The 21193-nt window shown below is 42.0% G+C and overlaps 1 protein-coding gene across 1 annotated transcript in view; it reads right to left on the reverse strand.

Moving 5' to 3' along the window:
- LOC135540233 (contactin-3-like) overlaps positions 1–19808 on the reverse strand; it is an 84451-nt gene extending 64643 nt beyond the window's left edge. The window contains exons 1-2 of the mRNA XM_064966743.1: positions 19407–19808; positions 390–525 (exon numbers count right to left, since the gene is read on the reverse strand). Of these exons, the coding sequence (XP_064822815.1) occupies positions 390–444 (55 nt within the window). The 5' untranslated portion in view covers positions 445–525; positions 19407–19808. The remainder of the gene's footprint in view (positions 1–389; positions 526–19406) is intronic.
- Between the last annotated feature and the right edge of the window lie 1385 nt (positions 19809–21193).

The raw sequence follows: 21193 nt of genomic DNA on the forward strand, positions 1-21193 counted from the left end.
TGGTTCATTTTAGTTCATAGCACGCTGTCAAGCCGAATACGGAGAATGCATATAGCACTTTAAGATGATGTAGGCAACACCATAAGCATGAGATCTCTTACATTTCCATATGAGACCAAATAGACAACATAGGGCACACACATCAGTGTCTTACTGTCAACTTCAAACAGTGCTCCATTGAGCGGTATTGCAGTAAACTTGCCAAAAATGTATACCAGTTTCTCATTTGTAACAAAAAGAGCAATAAGGCCTACTTACATTTTGCAAGTAACAACGTTAATATAAACATGAATCATTCCACTGATGGAAAATCATACAGGATTAAGAACTTGTAGAATGATAACTGTAAATACCTCTTCCTGAATAAAATGTGTAGTAGAACATCTTACCGGCAAGGCAACCAATGATTGATAGCAGCAGAAGTCGTTTCCATAGTAACATCATCTTCAGTTGCCAAGGGCAAATACGACTCTCATCCAATTGCTTGTGAATGGAATGTTCTCCCTTGATTACGAGAATCTTAATCTAAGGGGAAAGTAATTATAGAAATAATTAAAATAAGACATTTTGAGCCAAATATGACAAGCATTCAACAACAGAACATGATTCCAGTATTGCAAAAGTTGCACTATTCATGTTCTTTATTCTTCAATAGTTTTTAGAAGACTTGAAGTAAAAAAGAAACAGTGAAAGCAGTGTAAATGAAATCCACTCACTAAGGACAACACATGCACATTACAACATTACTGTATGCAATGGTTGATTAATTACATTATTAATTATACTGTATGCCCTTTGATGACTAAATGTCATGTAAAATACAAGTTTTTATTTTACCTTTATTTAACTAGGCAAGTCAGTTAAGAACAAATTCTTATTTTCAATGATGGCCTAGGAACAGTGGGTTAACTGCCTTGTTCAGGGGCAGAATGACAGATTTGTACATTGTCAGCTTGGGGATTTGAAATTGCAACCTTCCGGTTTCTAGTCCAACGCTCTAACCACTAGGCTACCCTGCCACCCCAGGTGTTGACAAATTGAGGGTAAGTAAGAAAGGACATATATATGTATAAAAAAAGGAAATAGGCACGCATCACGTGTTTCACGTTTCAATACCAGGTGGATGCATAGGCAGCCATCAAGGGGTGGAAGCGTAGCCTAGTGGTTAGAGTGTTTGACTAGTAACCGGAAGGTATGCGTATGAAACCTGGAAAAAGTGTGGATATGAATCAAAGCTTAGAAAAACAGTACCTATTCTATGGAACTACTGTATATATTGGACAAAGTAATGGAATAGTGACAGATAATTGCTAAGTGGGCTTGTTTTTTCATGACTAAACCATCCAACAAGCACAAATCTGCTAAACATTACAGGAAAGAGGGGGTTGGAAATGATTGACCTCAAAATTGACTTTCCTCAGCCTATTAATAGAAACTGGCAGACACCATACAGTTAGCAGATACTAATATATAACCTAATATGTGGCACATACTGTAGCTGGTACAGCATACAATGAGATAAACTTACGCATTTGTGAATAAATACTATAGATAAATGTTCCTTTCAAAACACTACCGGTCTTCTGTATCTCCTTTGACTAGCAGAAAAAAATGTTTATTCTCTCAATATGCATCCCATTTTTGCAGAGGTGGGATATATATATATATATTTTTTTTTTAATTGAACAATATGTTTATAGATTTTTATTTAACAAGACATATATAAGCAGAGATATTACAGGAAAAAGAATTATAGCAAAACCACATCAAAAGTTAACAGAAACAAAAAAACTAAAAAAACTAAATGATGAAACAACTAAGACAAAACAAAAGTGTTACAGAAGCATAAAACCACCAAAATTACATTTTACAGTGGTATGATCCAATAGTATGGAACATAATTGGGACAAATTTCAGATGAAACACAGTGCCATAAGCCAAATCGGATATCTCTCACCACAACCCCACAACCCCACATGCACAAAACCTAACAGATCTCAACCTATTCTAATGATAATTTCAGCTCTATACAATATGCTAGAGTCTGAATCAACTGAATCGTCTGCGCACAAACTGAACTCTTGGACGGAATAGTACTGTCACGAGTCCGACTGAGGGTGGTTTCCCTTCCCGGTCGGGTGGCGCTCGGCGGTCGTCGTCACCGGCCTATTAGCTGCCACTGATGGTCTTTCCTCCCCCTCCTTGTATGTTTATTGGTAGCACCTGTGTGTATGATTAGTTTGTCTTTATTAGACAGCCGGCCCGCCTGGTTGTTGTGTGGGATTATTCTTTGTAACCTTTGGCTCTGTATCAGAGGAACGTGTTAGTTCCTAGTCGTGCATTTTTCAGTCGTCATTTTGTCATTCCCTGTGTTTTGGGGCCGTGATTATTGTTAGCACCCTGTGGTGCGTTTAGTGCATTAAAGAGCACAGCATTGTACTCTCTGTCTCCTGCCTTTGACTCCACACCCACGACACCCGGATTGTTACAAGTACACTACCCAGAGTTCCCGTCATTAGCCAATATTTCACACACATCACTCTGCTCAACAAAATCCAAAAAGTGGTCCCCAAATCTCTTCAAAAGTGTCTTGTTTACCTTTAACCATATATGTTATCTTTTCCATAGTTAGGCAATACATTTCCTTAAGCCATTGGGCAATGCTAGGCCTGTTCACACTTTCCCAGGCAAGATGACATTTCCCTAAGCCATTGGGCAATGCTAGGCCTGTTCACACTTTCCCAGGCAAGATGACATTTCCCTAAGCCTTTGGGCAATGCTAGGCCTGTTCACACTTTCCCAGGCAAGATGACATTTCCCTAAGCCATTGGGCAATGCTAGGCCTGTTCACACTTTCCCAGGCAAGATGACATTTCCCTAAGCCTTTGGGCAATGCTAGGCCTGTTCACACTTTCCCAGGCAAGATGACATTTCCCTAAGCCATTGGGCAATGCTAGGCCTGTTCACACTTTCCCAGGCAAGATGACATTTCCCTAAGCCATTGGGCAATACTAGGCCTGTTCACACTTTTCCAGGCAAGATTACATTTCCCTAAGCCTTTGGGCAATGCTAGGCCTGTTCACACTTTCCCAGGCAAGGGCTATCAAGCAGTCTGCTTGCAACAAGCACATATCTATAAGTGTTTGAACTTGATCCTTTAGATGATGACTGATTGGGTACAACCCCAGGATAAACACTTTGGGATGGAGAGGCAATTTTACTGACACTATTTGGGATATTATATGTGATACCTCCTAAAAATCTAGGATTTTCTCACAGTGCCACAGACAATGAAACAGAGTCCCTTTAGACTGATTACACTTGTAGCATATATCTGGATTTGTACTATTAAACGTATTTAACTTAGCAGGGGTTACATATGTTCACATCAATCAATTGTACTGCAATAGTTGTAGCTGAGTATTCACAGTTTGTGTCTGAGCCTTAGTACATATACTACTCCAAGTCCAAGTCTATATCCTTCCAAATATCTTCCTTCCAAGAGTTCAGAGGATTTGGTTCAGCCAGACTCTAGCATATTGTGTAGAGCTGAAATTCTACCCTTACCATTACAATGGGTTGAGATCATATTTTCTAAAGTGGACAGAAGGGGATTTATGTTAGGTTTTGGATTTGGGCAGCTGTGAGGAAGCTCCTTTGCTGTAAATATTTTAAAAACTATTTTCTATGAATGTCATACTTTGCTAGGAGTACTTCAAGTAACATAATAATACCGTCTTTATACAGGTCTCAAACTTTCCTTGAAACATGTTTGGGATAGGGGGCAGCATTTTCACGTTCGGATGAAAAGCGTGCCCAGAATAAACTTCCTGCTACTCAGGGCCAGAAGCTAATATATGCAATATTATTAATAGTATTGGATAGAAAACACTCTGAAGTTTCTAAAACTGTTTGAATGATGTCTGTGAGTATAACAGAACTCATATGGCAGGTGAAAACCTGAGATAAATCCACCAGGAAGTGGGAAATCTAAGGTTTGTAGTTTTTCAACTCATTGCCTATCGAATATACAGTGTCTATGGGGTCATATTGCACTTCCCAAGGCTTCCACTAGATGTCAACAGTCTTTAGAACATTGTTTGAGGATTCTACTGTGAAATGGGGGCGAATGAGAGCTGTTTCAAACAGAGGTTTGGCAAAAGGCCATGAGCTGATCATGCGCGCACCCGTGAGAGTGACCTGCGTTCCATTGCATTTCTAAAGACAAAGGACCTCTCCAGTTGGATTTTTTTTGAAGATTTATATTAAAAAAACATCCTAAAGATTGATTCTATACATCGTTTGACATGTTTCTATGAACTGTAATATAACTTTTTGAACTTGTCGTCTGAACTTTCGCCTGGACTTGGCCGCGCCTCATGAGTTTGGATTTGTTTACTAAGCGCGCTAACAAAAAAGGAGGTATTTGGACATAAATGATGGACGTTATCGAACAAAAATGTATTGTGGAACTGGGATGCCTGGTAGTGCATTCTGATTAAGATTTTTTTTAAATCTGACACAGTGGTTGCATTAAGGAGAAGTATATCCATAATTCTGTGCATAATACTTGTATCTTTTATCAAAGTTTATGATGAGTATTTCTGTAAATTGATGTGGCTCTCTGAAAATCCGCCGGATGTTTTCGACCATAATGCGCCAATATAAACTGAGATTTTTGGATATAAATATGAACTTTATCGAACAAAACATACATGTATTGTGTAACATGAAGTCCTGAGTGCCATCTGATGAAGATCAAAGGTTAGTGATTCATTTTCTCTCTATTTCTGCTTTTTGTGACTCCTCTCTTTGGCTGGAAAATGGCTGTGTGTGTTTTCATGACTAGGCTCTGACCTAACATAATCATATGGTGTGCTTTCGCTGTAAAGCCTTTTTGAAATCAGACACTATGGGTAGATTAACAATAATTTAAGCTTTAATTTGATGTATTGCACTTGTGAATGTATGAAAGCTAAATACTTCTAGAAAATATTTTTTTATTTCACGCTCTGCCTTTTCCTCTAACGGAACCCCTAGCCCTAACAAGATTATTAAACACTTGCTGGCCCATAGTTGGAAATCTGGATCAGCTCTCCCAGGAGAGAAACTGTGGTTTCACCAGATAGGACTAAAACTTGAGGCTGGACGGGCGGGCAGGTGCGGGAAACGATCGGTTGAACAGGATGCATTAGTTTTACTTGCATTTAAGAGCAGTTGGAGGCAACGGAAGGAGAGTTGTATGGCATTAAAGCTCGTCTGGAGGATAGGTAACACAGTGTCCAAAGAGGGGCTAGAAGTATACAGAATGGTGTCGTTTGCGTAGAGGTGGATCAGAGACTCACTGGCAGCAAGAGCAACATGATTGATGTATACAGAGAAGAGAGTCGGCCCAAGAATTGAACCCTGTGGCACCCCCATAGAGACTGCCAGAGGCCCAACAGGCCCTCCGATTTGACACATTGAACTCTATCAGAGAAGTGGTTGGTGAACCATGCGAGGCAATCATTTGAGAAAACAAGGCTGTTGAGTCTGCTGATAAGGATGTGGTGATTGACAGAGTATGCAGCTTTCCAGGTTTTAGGAGCAGATTGATCAGAGCTCCTCTCAAAAAAGGGTGCAGGAGACCATTTTCATAAGATTCCTAAAACATATCCAGGAGGAGAGTGCACAGTTTGGTTTTAAATCTCTTGTAGATGTATGGGCCAGATGCCGTTCCCACCCTCATACTATCAATTGCTTTGGAAAAATCCTACACAGTCAGCTCAACATTAAGAATATCCTTAGATTCATCAGAAATGTTGGGAAACTCCAATCTATCTAAAAAGCTAGCCTGGGTATCAGTTTCAGGAGGATGCTCTGATGCATATCATTTTTCATAAAAGGATTTAAAGGTATTATCTGCCGAGGGTCTACCATCACAGCTCCCCCTGCATCCTGAATTGAATTGATTGCTCTCTCGGTTTAGTGCTGTTTGATTCGCCAGGCCAACAGCTTCCCAGCTTTTTCACCCTCGTCATAATAAAATTGGTTTAGTCTCAATAAGCTTGCTGTAGCTCTACCCACAGAAATTATGTTATATTGAGCCCTGAACAAGAGCAACTTCTTGTGTGCACCTGTGGAACTGGTGAGGAAAATTTCTCTCTCCAGAGTTTGAATTTTGGTTTCAGGTCATTTCCTTTTTTGACGAGTATTTTTGACTTTGAGCTGGTGAAATGTATATTTTGACCCCTTATGAAACCTTTAGAGGCTTCCCATCTAGTACAAGTTGAAGTCTGTTGTATTAAATTGAAAAGTATACGTCAATTTGCTGTCCAATGTATTCTGTAAAACTTGTATCTTGCAGCCATTTAGGTTGGAAGCGCCGTTTAGGTGGGTCACCTACTAAATTAGAAAATATAACAATGCTATCATTAAAGCAATTTTCAATTGCAGAGCGTAATGTTGCTGAGATCAAACAATTATCGATTCAGGAATAGGTCTGGTGAGTGCTAGAGTAACAGGAGTATTCCACATCATCTGGTTTCATTTCTCACCAAATCTCTACTAAGTTTAAATCCTTTATAAAGCGTAATGTGGGAGTAGTTCGAACCTGAGGTGCGATCTTTAACAGGATCCAAAGTGCAATTAAAGTCTCCTGCAACAATATAATTACCTGGAAGTGTGGAAAGGTTTAAAAACAAATCATTAAAGAATTCAGAGACATCTACGTTGGGAACAGAGTGATCTTTGTGAACTGCTCGGACAGCAAGGTACATAATAATAATAACATATCTGCCGGCGGGATCACAAATTGTTTGCAATATCTGATATGGAATGTACTTATGGATAAGAATAATAACTCCCCTTGCATGGGAACTAAGTGAGGCTGCAATGATTTGCCCATGCCACCCAGGCACCTGCTCCTCTTATTCTCTGTCCCCAATGCTCTAAGCGACCAGTTTTGATAGCCTTTAGCCGCACCCTCATACTACTCCTTCTCTGTTCCGCGGGTGATGTGGAGATAAACCCAGGCCCTGCAAGTCCCCAGACACCCTCATTTGTTGACTTCTGTGATCGAAAAAGCCTTGGTTTCATGCATGTCAACATCAGAAGCCTCCTCCCTAAGTCTGTTTTACTCACTGCTTTAGCACACTCTGCTAACCCTGATGTCCTTGCCGTGTCTGAATCCTGGCTCAGGAAGGCCACCAAAAATTCTGAGATTTCCATACCCAACTATAACATCTTCCGTCAAGATAGAACTGCCAAAGGGGGAGTAGTTGCAGTCTACTGCAGAGATAGCCTGCAAAGTAATGTCATACTTTCCAGGTCCATACCCAAACAGTTCAAACTACTAATTTTGAAAATTACTCTCTCCAGAAATAAGTCTCTCACTGTTGCCGCCTGCTACCGACCACCCTCAGCTCCCAGCTGTGCCCTGGACACCATTTGTGAATTGATCGCCCCCCATCTAGCTTCAGAGTTTGTTCTGTTAGGTGACCTAAACTGGGATATGCTTAACACCCCGGCAGTCCTACAATCTAAGCTAGATGCCCTCAATCTCACACAAATCATCAAGGAACCCACCAGGTACAACCCTAACTCTGTAAACAAGGGCACCCTCATAGACGTCATCCTGACCAACTGGCCCTCCAAATACACCTCCGCTGTCTTCAACCAGGATCTCAGCGATCACTGCCTCATTGCCTGTATCCGCTACGGAGCCGCAGTCAAACGACCACCCCTCATCACTGTCAAACGCTCCCTAAAACACTTCTGTGAGCAGGCCTTTCTAATCGACCTGGCCCGGGTATCCTGGAAGGACATTGACCTCATCCCGTCAGTTGAGGATGCCTGGTCATTCTTTAAAAGTAACTTCCTCACCATTTTAGATAAGCATGCTCCGTTCAAAAAATGCAGAACTAAGAAAAGATACAGCCCTTGGTTCACTCCAGACCTGACTGCCCTCGACCAGCACAAAAACATCCTGTGGCGGACTGCAATAGCATCGAATAGTCCCCGCGATATGCAACTGTTCAGGGAAGTCAGGAACCAATACACGCAGCCAGTCAGGAAAGCTAAGGCCAGCTTCTTCAGGCAGAAGTTTGCATCCTGTAGCTCCAACTCCAAAAAGTTCTGGGACACTGTGAAGTCCATGGAGAACAAGAGCACCTCCTCCCAGCTGCCCACTGCACTGAGGCTAGGTAACACGGTCACCACCGATAAATCCATGATTATCGAAAACTTCAACAAGCACTTCTCAACGGCTGGCCATGCCTTCCGCCTGGCTACTCCTACCTCGGCCAACAGCTCCGGCCCCCCCGCAGCTACTCGCCCAAGCCTCTCCAGGTTCTCCTTTACCCAAATCCAGATAGCAGATGTTCTGAAAGAGCTGCAAAACCTGGACCCGTACAAATCAGCTGGGCTTGACAATCTGGACCCTCTATTTCTGAAACTATCCGCCGCCATTGTCGCAACCCCTATTACCAGCCTGTTCAACCTCTCTTTCATATCGTCTGGGATCCCCAAGGATTGGAAAGCTGCCGCAGTCATCCCCCTCTTCAAAGGGGGAGACACCCTGGACCCAAACTGTTAAGACCTATATCCATCCTGCCCTGCCTATCTAAGGTCTTCGAAAGCCAAGTCAACAAACAGGTCACTGACCATCTCGAATCCCACCGTACCTTCTCCGCTGTGCAATCTGGTTTCCGAGCCGGTCACGGGTGCACCTCAGCCACACTCAAGGTACTAAACGATATCATAACCGCCATCGATAAAAGACAGTACTGTGCAGCCGTCTTCATCGACCTTGCCAAAGCTTTCGACTCTGTCAATCACCATATTCTAATTGGCAGACTCAGTAGCCTCGGTTTTTCGGATGACTGCCTTGCCTGGTTCACCAATTACTTTGCAGACAGAATTCAGTGTGTCAAATGGCATGCTGTCCGGTCCTCTGGCAGTCTCTGTGGGGTGCAACAGGGTTCAATTCTCGGGCCGACTCTTTTCTCTGTATATATCAATGATGTTGCTCTTGCTGCGGGCGATTCCCTGATCCACCTCTACGCAGACGACACCATTCTATATACTTCCGGCCCGTCCTTGGACACTGTGCTATCTAACCTCCAAACGAGCTTCAATGCCATACAACACTCCTTCCGTGGCCTCCAACTGCTCTTAAACTCTAGTAAAACCAAATACATGCTTTTCAACCGATCGCTGCCTGCAGCCGCATGCCCCACTAGCATCACCACCCTGGATGGTTCCGACCTTGAATATGTGGACATCTATAAGTACCTAGGTGTCTGGCTAGACTGTAAACTCTCCTTCCAGACTCATATCAAACATCTCCAATCGAAAATCAAATCAATAGTCGGCTTTCTATTCCGCAACAAAGCCTCCTTCACTCACGCCGCCAAACTTACCCTAGTAAAACTGACTATCCTACCGATCCTCGACTTGGGCGATGTCATCTACAAAATTGCTTCCAACACTCTACTCAGCAAACTGGATGCAGTTTATCACAGTGCCATTTGTTTTGTCACTAAAGCACCTTATACCACCCACCACTGCGACTTGTATGCTCTAGTCGGCTGGCCCTCGCTACATATTCGTCGCCAGACCCACTGGCTCCAGGTCATCTACAAGTCCATGCTAGGTAAAGCTCTCAGTTCACTGGTCACGATGGCAACACCCATCCGTAGCACGCGCTCCAGCAGGTGTATCTCACTGATCATCCCTAAAGCCAACACCTCATTTGGCCGCCTTTCGTTCCAGTACTCTGCTGCCTGTGACTGGAACGAATTGCAAAAATCCCTGAAGTTGGAGACTTTTATCTCCCTCACCAACTTCAAACATGTGCTATCTGAGCAGCTAACCGATCGCTGCAGCTGTACATAGTCTATTGGTAAATAGCCCACCCATTTTCACCTACCTCATCCCCATACTGTTTTTATTTATTTACTTTTCTGCTCTTTTGCACACCAATATCTCTACCTGTACATGACCATCTGATCATTTATCACTCCAGTGTTAATCTGCAAAATTGAAATTATTCGCCTACCTCCTCATGCCTTTTGCACACAATGTATATAGACTCCCCTTTTTTCTACTGTGTTATTGACTTGTTAATTGTTTACTCCATGTGTAACTATGTGTTGTTGTCTGTTCACACTGCTATGCTTTATCTTGGCCAGGTCGCAGTTGCAAATGAGAACTTGCTCTCAACTAGCCTACCTGGTTAAATAAAGGTGAAATAAAATAAATAAATAAATAAATATCTTAGGAATGTTGCCAGATAATAGATGTGATTCTTGCAAAAATATGATCTTCGCCTGAAGTTGTTTTGATCTACTTATTACCTATTTTATTTTGCCGATTTTATTTAATCCCATTCAGTTCCAGGATGTAAATTTAACCTTAACACTATGAGTCATCGACTTTACCAGGTACACATGAAATAGAACATTGCCCCATAAGAGCACATTGGATCAGCCTAATATACCAATAGACCTCTGTTACCACCATAAACAAAAACACAAAGGACGCTTTAAAGCACGTCAACGTACAAAAACACATGCCTAACAATCAAGCACGAACGTGTGATTAACCATCTTACCTCAGACTCTAACAGACCTCCCCCTCCCAGTGACACTCCATATAAGGTGCTTTACAGATCCACACACAGGTGAGTAACGTCGTCCACTGCAGACAGTACATTTTCGAATTTGATAGAGAATTCTGCATATCTTTGATGGCCTTGAAGATATCTTTGGAGCTAACGGCACTGCACGTTTGTCGCCTCAGGTCTGCTTCCACCTCTAGCACATGAAGCTAGCACGACGCCTTCGTCCTCAGACTTTAAACTTTCACTTATTAAGTCTGCCTTTTTGGTATGACTTTTCTTTGTCGACATTGTGGGTTTTCGAAGCTAATAAACTATCACTGCCTTTCCTGGTACATTAACCTTAAGGGTGAACTTATTTCAGGATGTGTAGCGGAGCTGAAAAAGATACGACTGATCAGCTCTGCGCAATACCGGAAGCCCTTGCTTGTCATTTTAACTTATAATCCATCCCTGCTCTGATGAAGGTCTCATGACAGAAATCTTAGCCCAATTAAATAAAATGTGTGCATTAGTCATGAGTTTGTGGATATTTATTCCATTACCTCATAATCCATTGAAATGATACATGATACATATATTACATGAAATCACTCCTAAATTATTTGATTATTTTTGCATTAGGTTACTTACTAAGGTTTTCAATATTCCCTTTCAAAAGCTTTCAAACCTGGTTTCACAGTCAGAAGCTAGAGAGAAGTTTTTCCATTGAGCCTCTGCCATGCACACAAAGTCTGAACTGAGCATCAATACAGGACTAAGATCAAGACGTACTACACCGGCTCTGACGCTCGTCGGATGTGGCAGGGCCTGCAAACCTTTACAGACTACAAAGGGAAGCACAGCTGAGAGCTGCCCAGTGACACTAGCCTACCGGACAAGCTAAACTACTTCTATGTTCGCTTCGAGGCAAATAACACTGAAACATGCATGAGAGCACCAGCTGTACCGGAAGGCTGTGTGATCACGCTCTCCGCAGCCGATGTGAGTAAGACCTTTAGACAGGTCAACACTTACAAGGCCGCAGGGCTAGACGGATTACCAGGACGTGTACTGCGAGCATGCGCAGGCCAACTAGCAAGTGTCTTCACTTATATTTTCAAACTCTCCCTGTCCGAGTCTGTAATACCAACATGTTTTAAGTAGACCACCATAGTGCCTGTGCCCAAGAACACTAAAGTAACCTGCCTAAATGACTAACGCCCGTATCACTCACGTCTGTAGCCATGAAGTGGTTTGAAGGGCTGGTCATGGCTCACATCAACACCATCATCCCAGAAATACTAGACCCACTCCAATTTGCATACCGCCCCAACAGATCCACAGATGATGCAGTCTCCATTGCACTCCACATTGCCGTTTCCCACCTGGACAAAAGGAATAGCTATGTGAGAATTCTATTCAGACTACAGCTCAGCGTTCAAACACCATAGTGCCCTCAAAGCTCATCAATAAGATAAGGACCCTGGGACTAAACACCTTCGTCTGCAACTGGATCCTGAACTTCCTGATGGGCCGCACCCAGGTGGTAAGGGTGGGTAACAATACATCCGCCACGCTGATCCTCAAAACTGGGGCCCCTCAGGGGTGCGTGCTCAGCCCCATCCTGTAATCCCTGTTCACTCATGACTGCACGGCCAGGCACGACTCCAACACCACCATTAAATTTGCCGATGACACAACAGTGGTAGGCCTGATCACCGACAACAACAAGACAGCCTTTAGGGAGGTGGTCAGAGACCTGGCCATGGGGTGCCAGAACAACAACCTCTCCCTCAACGTGATCAAGACAAAAGAGATGATTGTGGACTACAGGAAAAAGAGGACTGAGCACGCCCCTATTCTCATCAATAGGGCTACAGTGGACCAGGTCGAGAGCTTCAAGTTTCTTGGTGTCCACATCACCAACAAACTAACATGGCCCAAGCACACCATGACAGTCATGATACGGGCATGACAAAACCTATTCCCCTCAGGAGACTGAAAAGACTTGGCATGGGTCCTCAGATCCTCAAAATGTTTGACAGCTGCACCATCGAGAGCACCCTGATTGCTACCCAGACTCTTCGCATTGCCACCCCCCCTCTCCACACCAGTCCTGTTGTCATCTATGCATAGTCACTTTAATTAACTCTACCTACATGTACATACTACCTCAACTAACCAGTGCCCCCGCACATTGACTTTGTACCAGCACCCCCCTGTATATATTGTTATTTTACTGCTGCTCTTTAATTACTTGTTACTTTTATCTCTTATTCTTATCCGTATTTTTTGGTCAGGGGTTCGGTTAGGGGCTCGTACGTAAGCGTTTCACTGTAAGGTCTACCTGTTGAATTTGGCGCATGTGGCTAATACCATTCGATTTGATTTGATTTGAATGCAAATTCACCATACATAATATTGTCTGACAAGTAATCTAATGGGCATTTAAAACATTTTTGATCTGGAACTTGTGCCTAATTTCTACAGTTCCAATTTAAGCATTATTCCAATGGTAAAAGCTTTCTTTCCTAAAGCTTTGACCGACAATACATCCCTGTTACCACAGGTAACTGATATGCCTCTCAGGATTAAGCATCCTATCCCTTCTCCACATTCTTAGAACGTGACACTTTGTGGATTAACCCAATAGGGTACTACTATCTTTTGCATTCTTAATATAGCAGTAACATGGCATATAAAACTATGGTTTCATCGTCTTAAAATGTTTTACAAACCAAGACAGAATTGTGTATGGGAGCAGTATAGGCCTAGCAGTTATTGTATATCCATTGTAATGAGTCACATTTTGCAAGAAGCACCAGCCTCCTGAAGCCACCTACACTGTCGCCTAGAACACACTCTTCAGGGGGGTGATCTCATTTGGTTATAGATTACATAATCTTCCGGCCAGTGCTGGTTTAGCACCATGGTCCTAGTGCCAGCAATTGTTCCTAATCTGCTGTAATTACGGGGCACAGTGTGTCTCAGAGTGGATTTCCTGGTGTCTTTCAAGTTTTAGGGGGCATTTTGCCACTGTAAAATTGTGTCACATTGGATTACACGCTTTGAGATCGTACTGGGTAGAGATGTGTGCCACATTCCTCAGTGTGTCTGGTTTGCTCTGCTCCATCCCAGTCATCCCATCCTATCCTTCCCGGTCTAATGCAGGGACCCATGGAGGACAGACTGTACCTCTAGTATTTTCAAGATGAGCTCTTTATTTTGACAACCTCAGTGGAGACCAGAGTATGTGAGAGGAGTTGAGCTGTTGGAAATCCCGCTCATTGCTCATGGAACGGTGCTTGGGCTCCATGTCCTTTCCTACCGCTCTGCTAAAAGCCGTTCCATGCTCACAGGAAAAACAACTCCCGCTCCAAATTCAATCCATTCATTAAAATCCTGTGTGGCTCAGGTAGAGCATGGCGCTTGCAACGCCAAGCGTTGTGGGTTCGATTCCCGCTGTGGCCACCCATATGTAAAAAAAGTAGTGGCCCCAGCCGACTTGTAAGTCGCTTTGGACAAAAGCGTCTGCTAAATGGGATATTATTATTATTAAAATCCCAATTTAACCAACACCCATCTATTTGTGTGACTACCTGGATCTACAAATAGTTAAAGTATTGAAACCAAACCATATGAATTTTAATGAAAATCATTTGAATAAACATGAAAAAGGTGAATTTAAGAAGCTCACATAATTTCAAATAGGTTACATGTCATATTAAACAGCATATAAACACTCTAAATAGGTCAGGAGGCCGGACAAGGAGCCTAAGAAGGGGGAAAACTTAATTATTTAGGCTAAATTATTTCAATTACTTCAAGGCTAGAGCCTACAAAGAAATACATTGTATTTATAATTCCGACACAATAGGCTGGTAGGGACATAAACGAGCAGCATTTAAACAACATTTCATTCTATTAAATCATTATAGTCTATAAATTGTGCATATAGTCTGTGACTTACTGAGAATTAAATACAAATTAAACGAAAAATGACTTATTGGTGACTTTGAATTCATTTTTAGAATTCATTTTTAGAAACATGAGTTTGGCCAGTCTGTGGCTTCAGGCTCATGCGATGGTACCTGGAGAGCCGGCCAGCAGCGGAGAATATCCTCTCCACATTTAGCCACTGGGGATGCTAAACACCCTTTTGGCCACTCTTTCCAGGCTGAGCAGAGAGGCTGGCCAAAATGGTTTTCGCTCACATACTCTGGTGAAGACTTTGCTTGACATGTTGGAACCCTTGCTTGTGGGAGAAATCAAGTTGGGCAGTCAACATGTCAAGCAAAATATCTCCACTGAGTTCATCAAAAATGAAGAGCTCATACTGCAAATACAAATACAAAACATTAAAGACACCATGACAGGTAAAGCCAGGTGAAAGCTATGACCCTTTATTCACACTACTTGTTTTAAAACATTTAAAAAATAAAAATGTAAAATATTATTTACATTGACAGCCTACACTGGCCAAACCCGGACGACACTGGGCTAATTGTGCGCTGCCCTATGGGACTCCCAATCACGGCCGGTTGTCATACAGTCTGGATTCAAACCAGGGTGTCTGTAGTGACACCTCATGCACTGAGATGCAGTGCCCACTCGGGTGGCCCAAGTGAATCCACTTCAGTCACTGTAGATGAAGGACAGGAGACAGGTTAAGAAGCATTTTTAAGCTTTGAGACAATTGAGAAATCGATTGTGTATGGATGCCATTCAGAGGGTCAAGACAACAAATGTAAGTGCCTTTGAACAGGGTATGGTAGTAGGTGCCAGGCGCACCAGTTTGTGTCAAGAACTGCAACGCTGCTGGGCTTTTCACACTCAACAGTTTCCTGTGTCTCAAGAATGGTCCACCACCAAAAGGACATCTAGCCAACTTGACACAACTGTGGGAAGCATTGGAGTCAATATGGGCATTGGCACATCTGTGGGAAGCATTGAAGTCAACATGGGCCAGTATCCTTGTGGAACGCTTTCGACACCTTGTAGTGTCCATGCTCTGATGAATTAAGGCTGTTCTGAGTGCAAAAGAGGGGGGGGTGCAACTCAATTAGGAAGGTGTCCTTAATGTTTTGTACACTCAGTGTAGGTATGCATTATAATGACAGTCTGTCTTCTATTTGGCCATGTACTATAATGGTAAGGATGGCTGGATATCATTATGACCTGGCGGAGGTGAAGTGAAATTATGAATACGAGATTCCTCTGCCAAATGTAATGAGGCATCACAGTTTCACCTTCACAATAGCTAAGCCTAATGAAAGTCAATGGCTAAAAGTATCCCAGAGTAAATGAGATGACTTCTTTGTTAGAGGGGCTGTTGTTTGGTGCATAAATGATAGGAGAGGTGGTTAAAGGCATTTGTTCTCCCCTGAGGGGATGCATCATTCCAAAGAATCTAATAATGGCAGGAGTAAAGGAGAGAGATTCCCATCACAACATGAGAGAGAGGGTGAGCTTTTTTCTGACGCAACATGACCTATGGCAAACGAAGCTGGACCAGCATATACTGTAGTGTACACCTCAAAAGGAGACACAGTTACACAGTTAGATTAGAAAAACAGATCATAGGTAGGCTATTCACTGTATGACAAGACAAGCCCCATCTAAAACCTCATTCATATTGAAGATTGTCTCTTTTTAGAACAGGATACATATAATTGTGCTGTAATCACTATTATTGCACTCCGTTGGAAAAAGGACAGCATCGACCAGAGACATGATTTCAGTTCTAAGTTCCAGCATGCGCTGTGATTTACCCAAGAAAGATAATGAGCTCATCGTCATCTGAGTGTGTCTCACTGTTGAGTTTATCCAGCGATCCGGCTACTGAGTACACTTCATTTCACATGGGCCAATGAGGATGAATAAATGTTGCATTGCACATGGTCAGGATATCATTTGGGTATTAAAGAACAGAACAAGGGCATTAAAAGAAGTCTTTGAGATTGTTACACAATGATGTTCTAAATGCACTGAGCTGAGTAACTGAATGGTGTTTGTCCAAGACCATTTCAATGTAGTGACTTGGAATATGTTTTGTAACCTCTTACTTTACTGCCTCCCTTGCTCTCCTTAAAACTTTGTACCATTTCCATCCAATTAAAGAATGGTTTTACATACTCATATGAATGCCTCTCCTGAGATGTCTCTGTCTGCTGTTTTAAGTGCAGCTGCCATGGAAGCTCATCACATAATGCAGAACACTGAGACGCTCAATAAAGATGACTGATTGACATGTCGTTAGATATATGCGCGCATAAGATAACATATGATTAGAACTGACAAACTGGCTGTGACTAAGACCAAAAATGCACAGATCACATCAATGAGTAATATAGACAGAGCCCAAAAAGAGGCAAATGTTATTACGTTTCTCACTTCTGTCACTCAGAGAAACATTATAGTGACGTTGAGTCACAATTGTTTTATGTAGCTACACTATAGTATAACAGATGAATGGTTAACTGAAAATGAGAAAGTAACGCCAAACCTCAAAATTTAAAATTATTTGTAAAGATTAAGGTTTTTAATCAACAATATTGCATTTGAAGACAATCAATATGTCACAAATGTAATCCATTAAACTACATTTTATGTAGCAAGATATTTTCAGGGGAAGAAAGTAAATGTTTTCACACATTAAGTGAGAGAATTGGTTTAACACCCCAATAACAGCTGTGCACAAAGGGTGGGGTGATTGATAGTTATCTGGTGACATTTTTTTACCAAATAAGGAAGGTTCTTATAACTGTGAAAAACAAAATAATTCCTGGAAGGCCACACTGTTCAAAAGACAACAAACAGTACAATCCAGCCATTTCCTCAGATGTTAACAACGGGTCCAATGCATTGGTGAACCCAGCAGCTGCTGCAAACCATGGGGCCAGGCAGAAGAGTAAATGCACTTAAAGAGGCAGTCTGGGATCTTAAGCACTTACAAATGTGTAACACATCGTACGAATAGCAACGACATAACATATCATATGAATGGACAAATGACGTAGTACACAACTGTGCACAATTTTCGAGGACCTGTTTTGGCTCGTGAGCACTGCTTTCAAGACTACTGGCTGAAATTATACAAAACCTCTGAAGCATCACTTTATCAGACAGTGAGAAGTGATCCGTTCCACAACCCCATCATTGTGGTCGCATATCTCCAGACCCCCATCCCAATAGCCATAGATACATCACTGGGTTGGAGGTGTGGGATGTGTGGAATGAAGAGGTAGAGGGACAGATTATCTCTAGACTAGAGCTAGATCTCTGTGCATCCATGTACAGCACTATATTCAAAACAGAAATGCACTTACTGTAAGAAGATTGCCTCTCTGATGTTCTTCAGAAGGGATTTCAAAACCAATTGAGCTCAAATAAAGGGACACAACCCTTTCCTCTGTAGTAATATATGTCAGGGGTATATAGCAGTGTTCAGGAATAACTCAGCACCATAGGCGCTTATGATGTTTTCACCACTCATTTGGCTGTTCTTGTTAGCCACAAAATGAGATGAGCAAATCATGCTAAAGAAATCTATAAATAAACATGAATAGAGGAGAGGGATCAAAATCCCCCATGAATAGCTCATACTTTGAAGATGTGTATTGGCTGAGCATGTGCAATTCTGCTGCAGCTGGTGTTCTATCTTTTTTAAGGGGTCCACTATATGGTCAAAACAGAAGAGACAGAGTTTTGAGACATTCATATATGCATTTAGCTAGAGAAAATAGAACAAACGTGACACGGTTTTGGTCACAAAGGTCCCCCAGAGGGCAGCCTGTAGGCAATCATTCCACACAGTCAAAGTACTTATCAGGAAAAATACAATGCAAAATACAATGCCAGCAACATAATTAAAAGCATAACAACATAATTGAAAGCATAATTGAATAATGTGTTGGATGACTAATCACAGTTTAATATGGAAAAGATTGTGTTCAAGAGACACAAGGTGCATCTGACTATGTGGAGAAAGGGGGCTCTGTTGCAACCAACCTCAGCATTATAGCCTATCTGCAGTCAAGAGCTATGAAGACTACTGTACCTTCCCTGGCCGCACCGCACAAAGCAAAGCAGCCCCTTGTGCCCTAGATGAGTTAACAGAGCTGCCTGAGCACCAAGACAGATCTCAGTAGCCTGGAGCAGCCATTCACGGCTCAATTATGCATGAGATGATCATGCACAACCATTATATATCCCGTCTGATGGTGCCCCCTTACACACTTCAATATGTTTGTTTTTTAACATGAAATAGCTTTTTCTACAATTCAGAAGACAGGAAGTGTAATAAATTATTGAATCAGGGTGTTGTTTCTGTTTCACCTTTGCCACTGCCCATAAGTGAAAATGTGAAGCAAGAAAAAGATTGCCACTCTTCAGAAGGGATTTCAAAACCAATTGAGCTCAAATAAAATGGTCACAATTTCCTCTGTAGTAATAGATGTCAGGGGTATATTGCAGTGTTCATGAATAATTCAGCCCCGTAGGTGTTTTTAGCTCTCATTTGGCTGTTCTTGCTAGCCACAAAACCAACCATAACAATGAACCGTGTGATTTACGTTGCAGTTGCCATAACATTGCTAACTATAAAATTATTCGGATATTTCTCACTGCCTTTTCATTTACTGAAAATTAAAAATAAACTTCCCAGCATTTCGAAAAATACTTGTAGTCTAATAGCTTATGAGGAGCGATTGTGGAATGCATAGACACTCATACTGACATGCACTGTATCCACTATTATGAGAGACATTTAAAGTAGCCTTTTGACATATGTAGAAGCTTATCAAGTCAACTAATAAATACTTACTGAGTTGTTAAACAGAATGTTTTTTCCTCTTCATGAAGTTGTATGATCAGAGAAATGAGCCGGACATAAGTGGTGGTATTTATCGAGTGTCTCTATGTCCTATAAAAATATATATACATTTTCGTAGCAGCTTTGGCTCTCTCATTCAGAATCCCATCGAAAGGTTGCGCGTAAACGCTGGTCCACAGAATCCCAGTCCGTGCACACTACACTCGTAAAAAGTCCCGCATATGCCTCTCTCCTCTTGGTTTGGTGGAGATGCTCCTCGATGTAATCCCGATGCACCCAAACAATTAGCTCAGCAGTGACAGAGCTTCAACTCCGACGTCGCCTTCTCACTCACAGGTGATTTGGTTTAGTCTTTCAACAACCAAGACACTCCAAAAATGCTGCCAGTCTGGAGGAATACTGTGACAGAGTGATCTCTGAGTCGAGATGTATTAACATTCTGCGCATCCCCGGGCTTCAGCGGTAGTGCAGAGGTGGTGAAGCGCTCACTGATGACACGTGAAAACGCGTGCAAATGAAATGCAGCACCAGTCAGGCTCTCAATACACACCCTGCATGCTCTAATTTCCACATTCAAAGCCAAATAGATAGTTTTTTTATTACATGGCACACGGTCATTTATATGCGTTGGCCATTTGGAATTAGTCACAGCCATCCACATGGAGGGAGTTACAGCTGTAGTGTAATTTCACGACTGTCAGGGTAATTTGTGTAATACCTCATGGTAATTGCATAGTGAATGTTATGAGCATATCGTCCTGAGATGATTATTCAATTAGGACCAGTATTCAAAGTCAACAAACCAATTCAAATATATTCTATTGTAGGGCTGGTGCATCTAGTTATATCTACTACATCTATTTATCTCTAGGCCTAAATGCAATATCCTACAGAAAATGTATCACAAATTGTGTTGAAAGCTCAATGTTTTATAAAGCTGTAGGCAAGGCTTCTAACCTAGCCTACATGCAGCCAATAAACCAGACATCTTCATTAAATAGTACATGCAAAACACCAGTGTCAATGTCAACAGGGTAGAGGCGACACCGGGAGTTGCAAAGTTGCAAAGAAAAAGCCCTATCTCAGACTGGCCAATAAAAATAAAAGATTAAGATGGGCAAAAGAACACAGACACTGGAAAGAGGAACTCTGCCTAGAAGGCCAGCATCCTGGATTTGTCTCTTCACTGTTCACGTTGAGACTGGTGTTTTGTCGGTACTATTTAATGAAGCTGTCAGTTGAGGACTTGTGAAACGTCTGTTTCTCAAACTAGATACTCCAATGTACTTGTGCTCTTGCTCAGTTGTGCACCGGGGCCTCCCACTCCTCTTTCTATTCTGCTTAGAGCCAGTTTGTTCTGTGAAGGGAGCAGTACACAACGTTTTGAGCCTATAATCACAACATTTTGAGCCTATAGTACACAACATTTTGAGCCTATAATCAAACCCACAAGTGCTGATGCTCTAGATACTCAACTAGTCTAAAGAAGTCCAGTTTTATTGCTTCTTTAATAAGGACAACAGTTTTCAGATGTGCTAACATTGTTGCAAAAGGAGTTTCTAATGATCAATTAGCCTTTTAAAATGATAAACTTGGATTAGCTAGCACAACGTGCCATTGGAACACAGGAGTGATGGTTTCTGACAATGGGCCTCTGTACGCCTATGTAGATATTCCAATAAAAATCAGCTGTTTCCAGCTACAATAGTCATTTACAATTTAAGCAATGTCTACATTGTATTTCTGATCTATTTTAAAGGAAATGCTGTGATAACAAC

Source organism: Oncorhynchus masou, chromosome 5 (genome assembly GCF_036934945.1).
Source record: "Oncorhynchus masou masou isolate Uvic2021 chromosome 5, UVic_Omas_1.1, whole genome shotgun sequence".
Classification (NCBI taxonomy): domain Eukaryota; kingdom Metazoa; phylum Chordata; class Actinopteri; order Salmoniformes; family Salmonidae; genus Oncorhynchus; species Oncorhynchus masou.